The following is a 17,040-nucleotide window of genomic DNA, read 5'->3' on the forward strand; positions in this document are numbered from 1 at the left end:
TCTTTGCTGTGGGATGGGTCTGATCAAATTGTGCTTGGAATTCTGACAAAACCACCCAGAGTGACCCTTGGTTGGCAGATCACCCCAACAATGGCCACTGGGGCTTAGAAAATGAAGGGAGGAAGGCCAGGATGCTTCTCTTAAGAGAGCTGAGGCCTGAAAAGAAAGCAGAGATCTGCCTTTTTAGGTCCTTGCAGGGCCAAGAAATGTTTCAGTCTTTATCCTGAGGGCAACTGAAAGCCTCTAGGGCCTCTTTCATTTGGCTTCCTGGGAGTGAATTCAGGAGGCCACCTGGAGGCAAGAGGACCAGCTAAGGGGCACCACAGAGATCCAGGTGAGAGGTGAAGGGGGGTTGCACTGTCGGGGGGGAAGACAAGCAGGATCCCCAGGTGAGAAGGTGGGGCCCCCGGGTCCATGGCGTCCGAACCTCCGTTCACGCCGACACCGTGAGCTGAGGAAGGGGGAGGACAGGCAGCCGTGCTGCTGCGCTTGGTCCGAGCAGCGCAGGCAGAGCCGAGCCCAGCAGTCAGCATAAACCTGGGCATGGCTCCTGACTGCACCACAGATTGCTTGGGGAGCCTGGATGACTCACCTGCCTGTGGCTCAGTTTCCTTGTCTGTAACTGGGGCTTATAATAATTCCTACCACCTGTACCTGTTGCTGAGATGAACTAAGCAAAAGCATTTATCCATTGTGTGGCACCAGGGAGCTGCTGTTCCTCAGCTTTCTGCCGTTGCCTGAGTTTTCCACCCTGCCTGCTAGGGGTCTTGTAGCTGGAAACCACATAAGCTTTGAAGTCAGTCAGACTTGGAGTTCCTGCCAAGCCACTTGTCAAGCACAAGGTTTTGGGAAAACCCCTTAACTTTTTTTTTTTTTTTTTTTTGGTATCATTAATCTACAATTACATGAAGAACATTATGTTTACTAGGCTCCCCCCTTCACCAAGTCCCCCCCACATACCCCTTCACAGTCACTGTCCATCAGCGTAGTAAGATGTTGTAAAATCACTACTTGTCTTCTCTGTGTTGTAGAGCCCGCCCCGTACCCACCCCACATTATACATGCTAATTGTAATGCCCCCTTTCTTTTTCCCACCCTTATTCCTCCCTTCCCACCCATCCTCCCCAGTCCCTTTCCCTTTGGTACCTGTTAGTCCCTTCTTGGGTTCTGTGATTCTGCTGCTGTTTTGTTCCTTCAGTTTTTCTTTGCTCTTATATTCTACAAATGAGTGAAATCATTTGGTACTTGTCTTTCTCCGCCTGGCTTATTTCACTGAGCATAATACCCTCTAGCTCCATCCATGTTGTTGCAAATAGTAGGATTTGTTTTCTTCTTATGGATGAATAATATTCCATTTTGTATATGTACCACATCTTCTTTATCCATTCATCTACTGATGGACACTTAGGTTGCTTCCATTTCTTGGCTGTTGTAAATAGTGCTGCAATAAACATAGGGGTGCATCTGTCTTTTCAAACTGGGCTGCTGCATTCTTTTTTATTTTATTTTATTTTTTATTTTGGTATCATTAATCTACAATTACATGATGGACATTGTGTTTACTAGGCTCCTCCCTTAACCAAGTCCCCCCCACATCCCCGTTCACAGTCACTGTCCATCAAAATAGTAAGATGCTGTAAAATCACTACTTGTCTTCTCTGTGTTGCACAGCCCTCCCCGTGCCCCCCCAACACTATACATGCTAATCGTAATGCCCTCTTTCTTTTCTTCTCGCCCTTATCCCTCCCTTCCCACCCGTCCTCCCCAGTCCCTTTCCCTTTGGTAACTATTAGTCCATTCTTGGGTTCTGTGCTTCTGCTGCTGTTTTGTTCCTTCAGTTTTCTTTTGTTCTTATACTCCACAGATGAGTGAAATCATTTGGTACTTGTCTTTCTCCGCCTGGCTTATTTCACTGAGCATAATACCCTCTAGCTCCATCCATGTTGTTGCAAATAGTAGGATTTGTTTTCTTCTTATGGCTGAATAATATTCCATTGTGTATATGCATCACATCTTCTTTATCCACTCATCTACTGATGGACACTTAGGTTGCTTCCATTTCTTGGCTATTGTAAATAGTGCTGCAATAAATATAGGGGTGCATATGTATTTTTCAAACTGGATTCCTGCCTTCTTAGGGTAAATTCCTAGGAGTGGAATTCCTGGGTCAAATGGTATTTCTATTTTGATCATTTTGAGGAACCTCCATACTGCTTTCCACAGTGGTTAAACTAATTTACATTCCCACCAGCAGTGTAGGAGGGTTCCCCTTTCTCCACAACCTCGCCAACATTTGTTGTTGTTTGTCTTTTGGATGGTGGCGATTCTTACTGGTGTGAGGTGATACCTCATTGTGGAAAACCCCTTAACTTTTGAGCATCACTTTTCTGATCTCTAAGATGAGGACAATGCTATCCTACTCCAAGGGCCAGTGTAAGGGTGAAGTGAGATATAGTCAGGCCCCCATCCATGCCCTCATGCAGCCCATGGACACTGATGAAGGGCCTGCTCTGCTCCTGAGTCTCAATTCTCTATTAGGTTTTGGATATTTAGTGGCAAGGGAGCCTGGCCAGTCCTATGCTGCTGGCGCCCATGATGAGCAGAGAAAGGACACTCTCGTTTCCAGTGCACAGCTGTTGTCTTGGGGAGTTTGGGGCAGCAGTGCACAGAGGGTGACCCTGACCTCAGTGGGGGTGGGGGGGTGTTGAAGGCTGAGGCACCCAGAGTGTGTGGGAGTCCATTGAGCAGGGGGAGCAGGGGGTGGGGAGAGTGGACTGACAGGGCAACGCCATCCTGGACGGTCTGGGAGAACAGAGGGGAGGGATGCTGGGCAGCTGGGAGACGGGGCCAGAGGTGGAAGCTGAGGTGGGTGCTCAGGTGCCTGAGGTGGGTGCTCATGGGGCCTCATCCCTCAGGGCAAGCCTTTGCAGGGATTCAGTGGGGGGGTGGGCTGGGGGGCAAGGAGGCAAGGGTTGTGTTTGCAACAGGAGGTGACGCCACCACTGCTAGTGTCCAGGTGAGTGAGCATTTTGAGGAACCTGGGGCACTGCCCAAGGTCACGGCATGGCATCAAGGGAGGGGGACGGTTTAGAGAGATTCAAGGGGCAGGATGGCCTGGGCCTCCTTATGGCTGGGAGGTAGGGGAGGATGGAGGACGGGACGACGGTTCCCGCGTTCTGGCTTGGACTACGTGGGTGGTGGGTGGTGGGACCCTTCCCTAGGCCACAGGGCACTGGAGAAGGTTTGGGGAGAGGAAGTGAAGGGTTCCTCTGGGGCCTTGCAGAGTCCAAGGGCCTTGGGACCCTTGGACCCCCATGGAGGGGTCGTGGGGACAGAAGCTCTGCGGGTGTGGCACTCAGGGGAGGGTGTTTGCTCACCAGGGTACACACTGGTGCAGCTGCAGGTGCGGAGGCATGGAGGGAGAAGGCAGGAGACCGCCTGTGCCCTGAGAGGTGCAGGGGCTGCAGACCGGAGAGGAGAGCCAGCAAAAATGGTAGCAGACCAGGAGGGGGACTAGGAGGGCAGCAGCGGCCAGCTGTGTGAGCTGAGCCAGGTGAGCCAGGTGTGGGCAAGCCCTTCCTGCCCAGCGCCAGAGCTCCCAGAGGGCCTGGTGAGAACTGCTGACTCCTGCCTGCCAGGTGGCCTGTCTCCCAGCTCTGGGTTTCCCTGCCAGCCCAGCAGCTGTGTCTCCTGGGCAGGGAGAGGAGCCAGCCCCTTCCGCGCCTGTCCTGGCCCAAACCTGATTTCCCTGGTCCCCTCGATGCCGTGGCCTGGGTTAGGAGAGGCTCCTCAAGCCAGCTGCAGGTCCTCAAGGCCCTTGGTCTGTCCAGGTCCTGATGGCCGACCAGATGGCGTCTGCTCCAGCCAGTCCTGCCTCTCCTGTGTGTTCCCCGCCCAGTCCCCATCCTCTTTCAGAGACTGTTGACTCAGAGACGGGGTACCTGTGGCATGTAGCCACAGACCCAGCTTTTGAGCTGGGTGCTACCTCAGAGAGCGGCTAGTTCACTGATGCCAGAGGAGGGGCTTGACCTGCCCAAGGAGGTCCAGCTGGTTCAGTCTCAAAGGGGCACCCTTTGTCACCACCTCCTTCTAACACTAAGATTCTCCCGGAGGTCCCCGCTGTCCCCTGCTCCGAATGGTCCCGCTCAGGCCCAGCAGGTCCGTGGTGAGTGGAGCTTGGCCAGACATGGCTGTGTGCATCTGCTGGCCGTGGAGTTTCCTCACCTGGTTTGCTGGGAGGACAGAGGCCTGTGCTGGGTGTGGAGTAGGTGGGCCACCAGCCCGAGGAAGGGAGCCCTCGGTCCTCTGGGGAGACGAAGCCCCTGCCCTCAGGGCGCTCCCAGGATGATGAATTCATTTATTAGTAAATACTTACCCTGCACCTGTCAAGGCTCTCGGTTCTGTGATGCGGACATGGAAGGACGGCCAAGCTCCCTGCCCCTGGGAGCTTACCATTCCTGGAGAAATCCATAACCCATGTAACCTGGGATTGCAGGGAGTGCTCAGGGACCAGGAACAGGGCGACTGGATTGCCTTGGAGTCAGAAGGAAGGTGGGAGCTGCCTTTTAAAAAATGGTCAGGAAGGACTCCCTGATGAGGCGATGTTGGTGACATTTGAGCTCAGACCTGAAGGCAGAGAAGAAGCCAGGGAACGGGGAAGGGGCTCCGGGCAGAAGTTGCAGCAAGAGCAAAGGCCCTGGGGAAGGAAGGCGTGGCTTGTCACCGGAGAAGGCCCCCCCGAGTCCTGACACAGATGGGAAGAAGGAACGAGAAGACGGGTTTGGACACAGAGGGACCAGATCGTAAAAGTGCTTAGATCTGATTCCAAGGATGGTGGGAACACCCGAGAGGGTGATAACAGCAGAGGGACGGGATGGCATCTATGTGTTTGATTGGTGGCTGCAGCCGCTGAGTGGAGAGTGGGCGGTGGGAGGCAAGAGCAGAGACAGGAGGCTTTGTGCAGCTATCTGGGCAAGAGGTGGTGTTGGCGTGGACAAGGTGGGAGCAGGAAAGATGGGGACAGTGATGTTTTTGAAGACAAGTTGTGGCTTCCTGATGGGTTGGGTGTCAAGAGTGAGGAAGAGGGAGAAGTCAAGGGCAACTCCCAGGCTTCTGGGCAACTGGGTGGATTTACTGAACTGGAGAAGATGGGGGTGCAGGTGGAGAACAGGTCTGATAGTGAACGTCAAGTGCCTCATAGCAGAGAGTGTGAGGTGCCTGTGGGCATGCGAGGGGAGACAGGGAGCAGGCAGAAGGAGGCCCAGGACTGGCTGGGGGGGGTGCGGGTGCTGGGCCAGGGGTACTCTTGGGAGTCACTGTCAGCAGATAGCAAGGATTTAAAGCCACAGGTATGGACAATGTCACGGGGGAGGCTTGCAGGGAGAGGGGAACCCAGGACAGCCAACGCTCGGGAGCTCCCCTGAGAGGGCAGGGTCTCAGCCTCTGCTCTAGTGACAGTGGGGCCAGATGACTCGTGGGGGCTGCCTGGGTATCAGGGGACGTTTGGTGGCATCCTGGACCCTACCCACTAGATGCCATAGCACTTCCCCAGGTGTGATAACTGTAAGTGTCTCCAGAGCAATGTCCCCTGGGGGCAGTTCTCCCCTGCTGAGAACTGCTGAGAGGAGGGAAACCAGCGGAGGGGACCGGGGCCCTGGATACTAAGAGAGGGTTGGAGAGGGAAGGAGCAGCTGGCTGCATCAAATGTCACTGAAAGGTTAAGGAAAGGGCCAGAAAGGCCCAGAAGCCTCCATTGGCTTTGTAACATGGAAGGCCTGGTGAGCGGCTTCCCAGGAAGGGGATGCTGAGAGGAGTCTTGTGTGAGAGGCCCAGAATCCGGGGGGGGGGCAGGTGTGGCCGGCAGCTTGTGACTGGTCTGGCTGTGAAAGGGAGCAGTGCGAGGACTAGGAATGGCTTTGCAAGGATCTATGTAAGGTGTGGCATGCTGGCGAGCCCGACTGCCCTCCCAGAGCCCTTGCTGGTTCTCTGGAGCATTGCCACGCCAGATAAGGGTCCATGTTAGTATTTAAAGAGGAGGTGGGGACCCTCGGGGGGTACTGAGAAAGGTGGGTAGGGGTGTCCAGGCAGGTGAGGGTTTGAGTTGGAGGACGGTGGGCAGGAGGCTGCCCCAGGCGCCAGTGGGGGCTCCTGGCTGGCCGTGGGGTGGGGTCCCCACTGCTGCCACTGTCTGCGGCCTCTAGGGCCCCCTGGGCTCTGGGGCGGGGAGGGCAGACTTGGCCTCACGTGGCCCCCCGTCTCTCCCCTCCCCGTGTCTCCCTGCAGAAAGCGGGCGGCGGCCTGCGCCAGTGGAAGCGCGTGTACGCCGCCCTGCGGGCGCGCTCGCTCTCGCTGAGCAAGGAGCGGCGGGAGCCCGGGCCAGCGGCGGGGGCGGCGGCGGCCGTCGCAGGTGAGGACGAGGCGGCGCCCGTCTGCATCGGCTCCTGCCTGGTGGACATCTCCTACAGCGAGACCAAGAGGAGGCACGTGTTCCGGCTGACCACCGCTGACTTCTGTGAATATCTCTTTCAGGCTGAGGACCGGGATGACATGCTGGGCTGGATCAGAGCAATCCGAGAGAACAGCAGGGCCGAGGGCGAGGTGAGGGCCTGGCCCCGCCCCCGCGGGGCCGGGATGGACAGGGCAGGCCCCAGGGCCGCCTCGCACCTGCTGGGGACCTCCCTTCACCGCTCTGAGCCTCGGTTCCCTCTTCCATAAAATGGGCTAACAGGAGGACACCTTGCAACTGTTTCCACCTAGGCTTTGGTGTGAGGAGAAAATGCAGGCAGTCGCTCACAGGGCACCTGGCATCCTTAGTGTTGCGTGGCAGGCAGTACGATAAAACTAGGAATGGTAGTAATTATTATCATTGTTATGACTGCCTTGGGCAGGCTTTGGCACAGAGAGGTCAGCTCCAGGCCAACCTCAGCATCTTGCTGGAGCTTCGGGAGGCAGGGGTCTCCTACGGGGTGTATTACAGAATGATGTGCCCCCGTGCCAGAACTGTGGCTGGCCCTTCAGACAGGGCTGGCTTGTCGACAGGAGCACGAGCACTGACCTTGGGAGCAGGCCAAGGGGACTGGCCTTTGGCAGCAGGCAGCAGGGCTTAAGCCAAGGGCTTTGCTGGAACTTCAAGACAATTTCAAAATGGCGCCCCTTCCTGGACAGCTGCCGCTGCACACCAGGGGCCTGGGGGGCGGTTTCTGCCCCACTCAGCCCCTTGGCCAGGGGCCTGCACAGAGGTGCCTTGGTGTACCTACACAGAATGATGGGGGGACTCGGCTTGGGTGCTGGTTCTGCTAAGAGGACAGTGGGCTTGAGTCCTGATGCAGGCATGCACCTGCCTCGGCCACGGGAAGAGGGACACTAGTGCACAGCCTCTGAGCCACAGGCCTTCATGCTGAGGTCACATTCTCTCGCTGAACCAGGCTCTGCCCTCCCCAGGACGTTCTTTCCTCACCTCAGGGAGGAAAGTACCTGGAATCTGGAGCCTCTGCTCTGGGGGGCCAGGCTGGGCTGTCCCCAGCAGCGTACACTGAGGGGGTCCCAAGTCCCCTTTGTTATTACAGTAGCTTCCCTTCAGAGAGCACCTCTCTGTGCCTTGCCAGGACTCTGACGAGTGCATAATTCTGCACCCCAACCCTGAGGTTGCCATGTTATCACCCTGTGTTACTACTGAGGACATGGAGGCTCAGAGAGGCTAAGTGGATTACCCTAGGTCACACAGCTGGTGAAGGGGTCCTCGGGAGTCCATCTCTGGCCTTTCTTGCTCCAGGGTCTATGCTCTCCAGCTGGCAGACGGAGGAGCAGGGGAAGAGGCCAAGGAAGGGGCCGGGGATGAGCCCTGGGTGGGCTGGCTGTGGGCACTGATGGGGTCTGCTTTCTCTTCTCCCTCTTCCAGGACCCCGGCTGTGCCAACCAAGCTCTGATCAGCAAGAAGCTTAATGATTACCGCAAAGTGAGGTGAGTCCCAGCCCTCATGGAGCAGTCCTGACCTTGGGGTGTGGGGGCGTTCCAGGTGGAGGTCATCCTCCTGGCCCACCTCCAGGCCTGGGGGGGCCAGCCCCAGGTTTCCCTCTGCTGGGGACAAGGAGGATAGCAGGGACATTAAGGCCTCCAGACCCACGGAGGATTTGCCTCAGGGATGGGGGGGCGGTCCTAAGTGACGGGAGGCCAGGGAGATGGCCTGCTGAATCACCCCCAGTGAAGACTTCTCTTCTCCCCCTTTTCCTATGCAGCCATAGCTCTGGGCCCAAAGCTGATTCCTCCCCAAAAGGCTCTCGTGGCCTGGGAGGCCTCAAGTCTGAGTTTCTTAAACAGAGTACAACACGTGGCCTCAGGACTCCGGACCAGCCTGCAGGGAGCAAGGGTAGGAAGGTGGCCACCAAGGGGTGGTGTGCATGCATGCATGTGGGAAGGTAGAGGTTAGCCCTGTGGGTCTGCACGGAGCAGACTGTGTGTGCCAGGGTTTTCCTGGTGTGTCTGCCTACATGTGCCTGCCTGTTAGGATCTGTGGGCTCTCAGGGTCTCAGAGCTGGCTTCCCCCCATGACATCCAGCTGAGTGGCCTCCAGTCTCAACTTGTGCTACCTCAGGAGCAGGGGCTCATCCTCTCTGGAGGCAGCCTTTCCCAGTTTCACACACTTTGGGCTGTTAGAAAGTTCTCCCTTTGGTTGTACACAAATCTGTGGCTCCTACCTTACTGTTTTAGGCCTTGAGGCCATCCAGAAGTTCTTACAATACTCTGAGGCCTCTCCTCCGGGGTAAACACCCTCATCCCTTTGACCTTCTCTCTTGGATATAATTTGCCATCAGCCCTTGGCATCCCAGTTGCCTCTCTGAGGGGGTCCCCATGTGGCCAGACGTGTGAGTGTGACAGGTGAGGATGTGTGCCAGGAGTGGGTGCTGACCCTCCCCGGGACCCAGCTCACCCTGGCTTTCTCTGCCTTCTCTCACCCCAGATGATAGCACTGCTGCCCCCAAAACTCCCTGGGGCATCAACATCATCAGGAAGAACAGGAAGGCAGCCCCCAGGGCATTCGGGGTCCGGCTGGAGGAGTGCCAGCCAGCCACCGAGAACCAGGTGGGTCCCCTCTGTATTCCAGGGAAGGGAGGAGCCCAAGGCACGAGGGTCAGAGCTGCAAGGGACTTTGGAGCCAACTCCCTTGTCCCACGGGCACAGCTGGGACATAGCCCAGGGAGCTGCAGAGCTGAGGCAGAGCCCAGAATCCCTGCCCCCAGCTGGTGTTCCTTCACAGAGCACGGCAAGGCTATGGTGTTGTTTCTAGCCCCCAGACAGGAGGCAGTGAGGGCCTTTTATCCCTGCCGTGGGGCCCCTGGCAGCAGCTCCGGCCTTGCACTCTCCCCAGCTTGGCCTCCCCACCTCCTCTGGCCCACTGGAGGACAGGGCTGCCTTTACCCTTCCTAACACCCCTGTCCTGTGTGTCCCCAGCGCGTCCCCCTGATTGTAGCTGCCTGCTGTCGTATTGTGGAGGCACGGGGACTGGAATCCACGGGCATTTACCGAGTGCCAGGCAACAATGCAGTGGTGTCCAGCCTTCAGGAGCAGCTGAACCGTGGACCCGGCGACATCAACCTGCAGGATGAGGTGGGCACTGCTGGGGGGCCTGTGGCAGGGGGGCCGGGGTGGTGTGCGTGTCTACTGTGTTCATTGTACTCTGTGACGTCCGCAGCACTGGGCCGGGGCACCAAGATGGGCAAGACAGGACCTGCCCTTGTAGGCCAGCCCTGGAGATGGGCATCACCCCAACTGAAGCCTCACCCATAGAGGCAATCGTGGCCTGGGCAGCCCTGAGGCAGAGGCTCACGAGCAGCAGTGTCTCGGGCTAAGAGCAGGACTAGGGCTCACTAGGAGCCCGCGCTGAAGGGTTGCCAGCAGTCCGCACACCTTCTCTGTAAAGGGCCAGGCCGCAAACATTTCAGGCTTTGGTTACCATCCAGTCTCTGTCGCATCCCCTCCCTCCTCCTCCCCTTCCTTCTCCTTCCTTTTTTTCACGATCTTTTAAAGATGTGTGAACCATTCTTAGTTCAAGGGCCATACAAAGACAGGCCGTGGATGGGTGGTCTGCAGGCTACAGTCTGCAGACCTCTGGCTCAGAGGGGAGGACACGGTGTTTCCTGGAGCAGTCGGCAGCCAGCGGTTTGGGTGGCCGCAAACGGGAAGGAAAAGGGTGGTCAGATGAGATGCAGCCAGCTTTTGAAGGGGTCCAACGGGCACACTTAAGAGTTTGCAGCAGGTTATATGTCAGTTACATCTCAATAAAGTGGAAACAACTATCCAAATAAATATTCAATGTGAAAAAGAGAAGGACTTTGCAGCTGGGCCAAAGGTTCTCCAACTGTGTTTCCCAGAACCCCTGTGGTTCCCTGGGGAGGCCAGGGCCAGGGTGGGGCCCCCATCCTTACTTAAACCAGAGTAACCTGCTTTGCTTTGCTTTCTATGTCGATTTTTTTTTTCATCCTGGGTTTTCATGTGCATTTTGTTTGACAAAATGGGCTCTATGGAAAAAGATGTCTTGGCAAACCGAGAATCTGGGCAGCGACGTCCTATGAGTCACATACTGTGAAGACTTATGGGACATGTAAGACAGTCTTCCTGCCCGTAGGAAGGAAGTGGGGCGAAAAGACCAGTGGTAGCACTCAGGGTGGTAGGCTTGAGTGTCTGCCTCTTTGAAGAATAAGTAGGGGGGCAGGTGGCCAGCAAGGTAGTCCAGGTAGGGAATGATGGCATTTTCCAAAATCAGACAGAGAAGGGTCTGAGTGTTGGAACAGAATGGACCCAGCTCCTGGGCTTCCCAGTGGGAAGGGTGAGGCCCAGGGCAGGGCACTGGGCTTTTGATGGCTTCCCTGCAGCCTTTGACCTTGATCCAACAGACAGTAGGGAGCCATAATGGTTCTCCAGCTGGAGAGGCATAAATGAGAGTGGGATTTGAGAAAGAATAGTGCTTTAGCTTATGTCTAATGGATGGGAACGAGAGCAGGGCATCTAGGGAAGAAATTACTGATATACTGGAAGTGCGGGAAGATTCTGGTGGCAGGGGAACAGGAGGATGGGAGCAGCTTTAGGAGTTGGCCCTATGAGAGGGAAGGAGGAGGAGGTACCTGACCCTGGCAGGAACTGGGGAGGAGGGCAAGAGCGAGGGGGTGTCAGGTAGGGGCCCCATTGGATTTGGGGTGATGGCCAGTCACCCACCCTGGGGTGGTGACATAAGCACTAGATGAGGGGCAGACTGGAGAGTGGGCATGGGGGTCACACGTGGGCATGGAGGTGAGATGACGGAGGGAGCTGCTAACCGTGGGGAGGGTGGGCATCAGGAGTGCGGGGGCCAGGCTCCGAGTGGGACAGAGGACAGAGGGGCTCAGGGGAAGCGGGAGATGGGGTGCAGATGCACACACACGGAGGCGTCAAGGACAGGGCGAAGCCCTGGGTTTGGCAGCTGGGAGATGAGAGGAGCCCATGCATCAGGGCTGAGGGGGGGCAGGAGCTGTGCCGGGTTGGGGCGGGTCTGCACTGAAGCACCTCAGCTGGGCCTTGGCCAGGGAGAGAGGGGCCGGAGCTGCGGCGGCTGCCTAGGCCAGGGCCCAGAGCGGAGGTGTGCTGACAGTGTGGGGCATGTGGTTTTATCTCAGACGTTCGTGTGATTTGTCACAAAGAGTTTGTGCTGGAGGTTAAGCATTGTGTGCAGGATGAATCTAACTCCTGGTGAGCCTTTGGGGAGTGTATTGTTTGTGGGTGGTCTGGCATTAATTGTAATAAGCACGTACATTGTGCAGTTGTGTGTCTTTGTTGAGGGCACTATGTTGCATTCCAGGCAGGAGTTATTTGGAGCAGGTCCCACCTTTGCCTTTGTGTTGGGGGGACGGTGCCCCCTGGTGGCCAGAAGGGACAATGACCTGGCTGTTCTTTATTCTGGTCTTCAACAACCACTTACTTGGACCAGGGTTTCTCAACCTTAACACTTTGGGCAGAATAATTCGTTGTGGGAAGCTGCCTTATGCCCTGGAGAAAGTTTAGCAGCATCCCTGGTCTCTATCTTCTGGATGCCAGTGGCACCCCACAGCTGTGAAAAGCAAAGTGGTTCCAGACATTGCCAAATGACCTGGGGCGGGGTGCGGTGATTCAGTCCCTGGTTGAGAACTACTGACTTAGACCATTTAGGTACCAGGCTGACCAAGCTAAGCCATCTGGGCAAGAGGAACACAGTGGGGAGTAAGACAGACAGGAGCCCTGCCCTGGTGGAGCTAATGGTTCCATCAGCGGGACAGGCAGGGACAGGGACACAAATGCATGCGATGACAAGAGTGTGGCAAGTGCCACAGAAGAAACGAAGTCAGGCTGTGGTACAGATGAGAGAGCACTGGCAGTAGTGGCTGCATTCACTGTGATGGTCAGGGAAGTCCTCTCTGAAGAGCTGGCATTTAGAAAGGATGGAGGCCAGTTGTGTGAAGGGCAGGGGAAGGGAGCTCTGGTGGAGGGAACCAGCATGTGCAAAGGGCCTGAGGCAGAAAGGTGCCAGGCACCAGTGACTGGGGGAGCACGAGGAGGCAGGAGCAGGCACTAGGCCCAGGGAGGCACACTGGGCAGGCTTGTGTGGGGTGGGTTTCTCTCATTTCTGTCCCCCACAGTGCCTGCACCAAAGAAGGTATCCAGTACTGTCTATGGATGGGCAAATGTTGGAGCCCACTAGGCTGGCTGGAGTAGGGAGAGACTGGGATCAGTTGGTTGGGTTGGTGTGAGGTGTGAGCGTAGCTCAAGGAGGGCCTGGGCTGGGCTGGGCTTAGGGCTGGCCCAGCATGGAGGCATGACCGCTGGGTGGGCCTAGCTGGCCCTGGACCTGGGGGCATGGAGTTTGGGCACCTGGGCTGGGCCAGGCTGTGGCCTGACATCTTTGCCCTCTTCCCAGCGCTGGCAGGACCTCAATGTCATCAGCAGCCTGCTCAAGTCCTTCTTCCGAAAGCTACCTGAGCCCCTTTTCACGGACGGTGAGTAGGGGTGGGAGAGGAGGGGGGAGCCGGGGAATACTTGTGTGCTGCACTCTGACCACTTTTTAAATTGGGTTTGTTTTGGGGTTTTTGTTTTAATACAAAAGAAACATGTGCTTGTAAAAACTTAGTACAGATGTGAATAAAGTGAACACAAAGGTTCCTGTCATTCTCCCATTCCCTGTCCTCAGAGATTATACTGACACTTTCTGAGCATTTACTATGTGCCAAGCTCTACTCCATGAAGTAGGGGCTTGTATCTCCACTTTACAGATGAGGAAACTGGGACACCAAGAGGTTAAATGACTTGGTTACACAGCTTGAAAGTGTTAAAGCCAGGATTAGGCCCCAGCATCTGACTCTAGAGCCCAGCTCCTGGTGACAAAGACACATGTGTATCAGGTTTGGAGTCGGGTGAGTTCAGTGATGTGCTGGTAAATGTTTAACATCTGGCTCTCAAGAGAAAAAAACCTTGATTTGTAGCATTTTCTAATTTCCATGGTATAAATATTCCCACCATGGCTTATTTTGAGTTACTAGTATGCTGTCACCAACATGGCGCTGAGAAGAAAAGAATACAGTTGACTCTCAGAAGCCCATGTGAGTGGGTCTCAGTCACCACTGGCTGAATTGTTCTTAACAAAAGGAGGCTTGTAATTTTGAGATTCACTCGTGTCAGTACAAAGAGCTCTACCTCATTTTTCTTTTAGGTCAACCACATGGTATTTCATAGTCTGAATAGACTATAATTTATCTAATCATTCCCCTCTTGATAGATATTTGTATTGTTTTTCAAATTTTTGCTATTACAAAACATGTTACAGTGACCTTCCTTGAATATGTCCTTGTGTGCTGGGTCAGTGTCCTTGAGGTGGACTCTAGATATAGAATAGCTAGGTCAGAGTCCTGATAAACATTTTTGAAGGCCAGTGTCAAGTTGCACTCTGAGAAAGAGGCCCTAGTTCATACTCCTGCTTACTAGCATTAAGAGAGAGCTGGGTTCTCTACACCTCTGTCAATGTTGGATGTTATTAATATTTTATTTTTGCTAATCAGGGGAAATGGCATCTCATTATTGTTTATGTTTCATTTCCCCTAGTACTGGGGAAATTAACTATCTTTTCATTAGTTTATTAGCCTTTTCTATTTCCTCTGTAATTGCCTGTTCAGACTGTGTGCCCATTTTTCTATTGGCTTGTTTGTCTTTTTTTGGTATTGATTTGTAGGAGACAAAATCTTGTATATTATGGATATTAACTCTTTGCTAGCATTTGCAAATATTTGCTCTTAGTCTGCTATTTGCCTGTTAACTTTTCAGGATAGAAATTGAAAACAAATATTTTAAGTGTAGTCAGAGCTGTAATCTTTAACAAATTTGGCCTCTCATCTTTAGGAAGGCCTTATAATTATAAAAGTATTTTCTTATTTTTTCTGCGATATTTTAATAACTTACATTTGGCTCTGTGACACAATTAAATTTGTGTATTGAGCTAGAAATGGACTTTTCCTCCTCCAAAAATAATTGTCCCAGAAGCATTTATGAGCCCCTCCACTCCTCCCCACTGATTTGAAGGCTGCCATCATCACACAGTAAAGATCCAGGAGGCCTGATACCTCCTTTCTGCTCTTCTCTTTGATCGGCTTTCACTCCCCATCCATACCACCTGAGCTGTGCTGTTTAGTGTGTTTCAGTATCTGGTGGGACAAACCTTCTACCATCATTCTTCCTTTAAGCAATATCCATGGCTATCTTGTGCATTTACTCATCCAGCTGAATTTTTGAATAAACTTACCACATTCCATTTTTTTAAGTTCCCCGTGGACTTCTTCTGAATGGATTGGGGGAATCCTCACACAGGTGGGGTGTGGTATCTGGAGGCTGAAAGGTCCCTCCCTCTTTCTAGGTAACCTTCTCTTCTGACCTTGTGATGGCCTTGTCCTGGAGATTGGGGCAAAGACCCCTTCCCAGTATCAACGTGCAGCTTAGGTCTTATTTCTTCCTAAAGACATACACCTGGGCTCTCCCAGGTCAGGCGCACACCTGAGTGCAGCTCTGGTGGGTTTGGTCACATGAACCCAGGGCCACCTCAGCCCTGGGGTCTCCTCAGCATATTCTGAGCTGCTCCAGGTCAGATAATCTCATCGGTGTGGGCCTCCTCAGCTGGCGGGGACCTCCAGCCCAGAAGCCACCCGCCCTGCCGGTGGAGGAAGGCACTGCCTCCCATCTCTCTAAAGAGTCTTCACTGTGTTCTAGACAAATACAGTGACTTCATCGAGGCCAACCGCATTGAAGACTCAAGGGAGCGGATGAAGACACTGCGGAAGCTGGTAAGGAAAGAGAGATGCTGTTAGGCAAAAGGTAGAGCAGACTGGGATAGTGCCACTGTCCCAGGGGGCCCGGAGTCCAGTGCCACCAGTTTCCTCTGTGACCTTGGAGAGGCCCTTCTCCGCTCTGGGCCTTAGTTTTTCCGTATACACAGAGTGGGTGGTAGAGGGTGGATTCCAGACCCCCTGAGCTATGACAGTGGGATCCCCTTTGAAGCGAGGTGGGGAGGTGGGGAGGCCATCAGAGCCTGGTTCCATGCCCCTTCTTGCTCCCGCCCAGATCCGGGATCTCCCAGGACACTACTATGAAACGCTCAAATTCCTTGTGGGTCATCTGAAGACCATTGCTGACCACTCGGAGAAAAACAAGGTGGGTGGGGACTCTGGAACAGAGTGTGGGGGAAGGAAGCGTTTGGGGTCTCCTCAGCATATTCTGAGGTGCTACAGGTCAGATAATCTCAAGCCCCTCTAGGTGTGTGCTCACCTCTAAAGGTCATTCTGTCCCACATGCTGGCCAGTGCTTCTTCCCTAGAGAGCCATCTCCTGAATTTCTGAGGGTCTTTTAGAGGCAGAGAGCCATAGTCCCTCTATGTCTGGTGGAAATCTATCCTCTGATCTGGCTGGAATCCCTTGCATTGCATTTTCCCATTCAAACCTCTCTGTCTCCTGGTTATGCAGCAGGGAAAATGAGCAGAGCTATAGGATTTCTCCAAGTCCTAAAATGCCCTCAGAACCTCCCACTGTTGGCACAGTGTGGGTGTGCAGGTTGGGCTGTGCCCAGGGCTGCCAGGCCTGGAGTGGGGGTGAGTGGGACAGAAATCTGGCCTGTGCTCTGCCTGCCAGACACCTCCAGGCCCATCGAGGAGGTGTCTGGTCCCTAAGCCAGGGACAGCTCAGGATGTGGTTAGAAGAGGGACCGGAGAGAGGGAGGCCTGGGGGACTGGAGGTCAGAGATGGCAGGAGCATTGACACGGACCCATTTCCCTCCCCTGCCCAGATGGAGCCCAGGAACCTGGCCCTGGTCTTCGGGCCGACACTGGTGAGGACGTCTGAGGACAACATGGCGGACATGGTGACCCACATGCCCGACCGCTACAAAATTGTGGAGACGCTGATCCAGCATGTAAGCAGCTGCTCCAGGCCCATATGGTGTCAACCCTGCTCGCCTAGGTGGCTGCCCAGGGAATTGTGAGGCAACCTAGGAGGAGGATGCTGGGACAATGCATGCCCTTCAGCAGTGAGAGGCTACATTTGGAGGCCAAACAGAAAAGGATCCTAGAATCTCTGTCTTTCTAGGTTGTTGCAACCCTAGCCAGAAAATCGGGAGGCCCTAGAGCTCCCAAGATGTGTGTAAGGATCAGAGGGAGGACGGTCAGGGAGGTGCTGCTGGGCAGGGGAACAGAGGCAACTGCAGGGGCGCCTTCAGAAGGAGGCCCACAGGAGAGGTGTCTTGGCAGAAATGGGCAGGAGGTGCTGGGGTTGGAGTCAAAGCTCTGCCCCAAGGGCCCCACTGAGGTTTTCGGGGAGAAAATGGTGACGTCCAGGGTAGGGCAAGGCTGATGGCGTGTGGGCTGAGGCAGGGTCCTGCTCTTGTCCTGTATGTGTGCAGGGCTGGTCACTTCCCTTCTCCTGGCTGCCTCGAGGCAACCAAGAGCCCAGGGTTTCTTAAAGGTTCTTGTTCTTGTGCCTGACGGATGAGAACCCAGAGCAGCCAGCA

At 54.7% G+C, this 17,040-nt stretch overlaps 1 protein-coding gene across 7 annotated transcripts in view; it reads left to right on the forward strand.

Moving 5' to 3' along the window:
• Positions 1-17,040, forward strand: part of ARHGAP23 (Rho GTPase activating protein 23) — a 77,472-nt gene that overhangs the window by 44,225 nt on the left and 16,207 nt on the right. For all 7 annotated transcript variants that reach the window (XM_057501410.1, XM_057501408.1, XM_036930483.2 and 4 more), the window contains 9 exons: positions 6,283-6,597; positions 7,898-7,959; positions 8,235-8,365; positions 8,957-9,078; positions 9,448-9,603; positions 12,920-12,998; positions 15,253-15,326; positions 15,604-15,693; positions 16,321-16,446. In XM_057501410.1, the coding sequence (XP_057357393.1) occupies positions 6,283-6,597; positions 7,898-7,959; positions 8,235-8,365; positions 8,957-9,078; positions 9,448-9,603; positions 12,920-12,998; positions 15,253-15,326; positions 15,604-15,693; positions 16,321-16,446 (1,155 nt within the window). The remainder of the gene's footprint in view (positions 1-6,282; positions 6,598-7,897; positions 7,960-8,234; positions 8,366-8,956; positions 9,079-9,447; positions 9,604-12,919; positions 12,999-15,252; positions 15,327-15,603; positions 15,694-16,320; positions 16,447-17,040) is intronic.

Source organism: Manis pentadactyla, chromosome 4, assembly GCF_030020395.1.
Source record: "Manis pentadactyla isolate mManPen7 chromosome 4, mManPen7.hap1, whole genome shotgun sequence".
NCBI lineage: Eukaryota > Metazoa > Chordata > Mammalia > Pholidota > Manidae > Manis > Manis pentadactyla.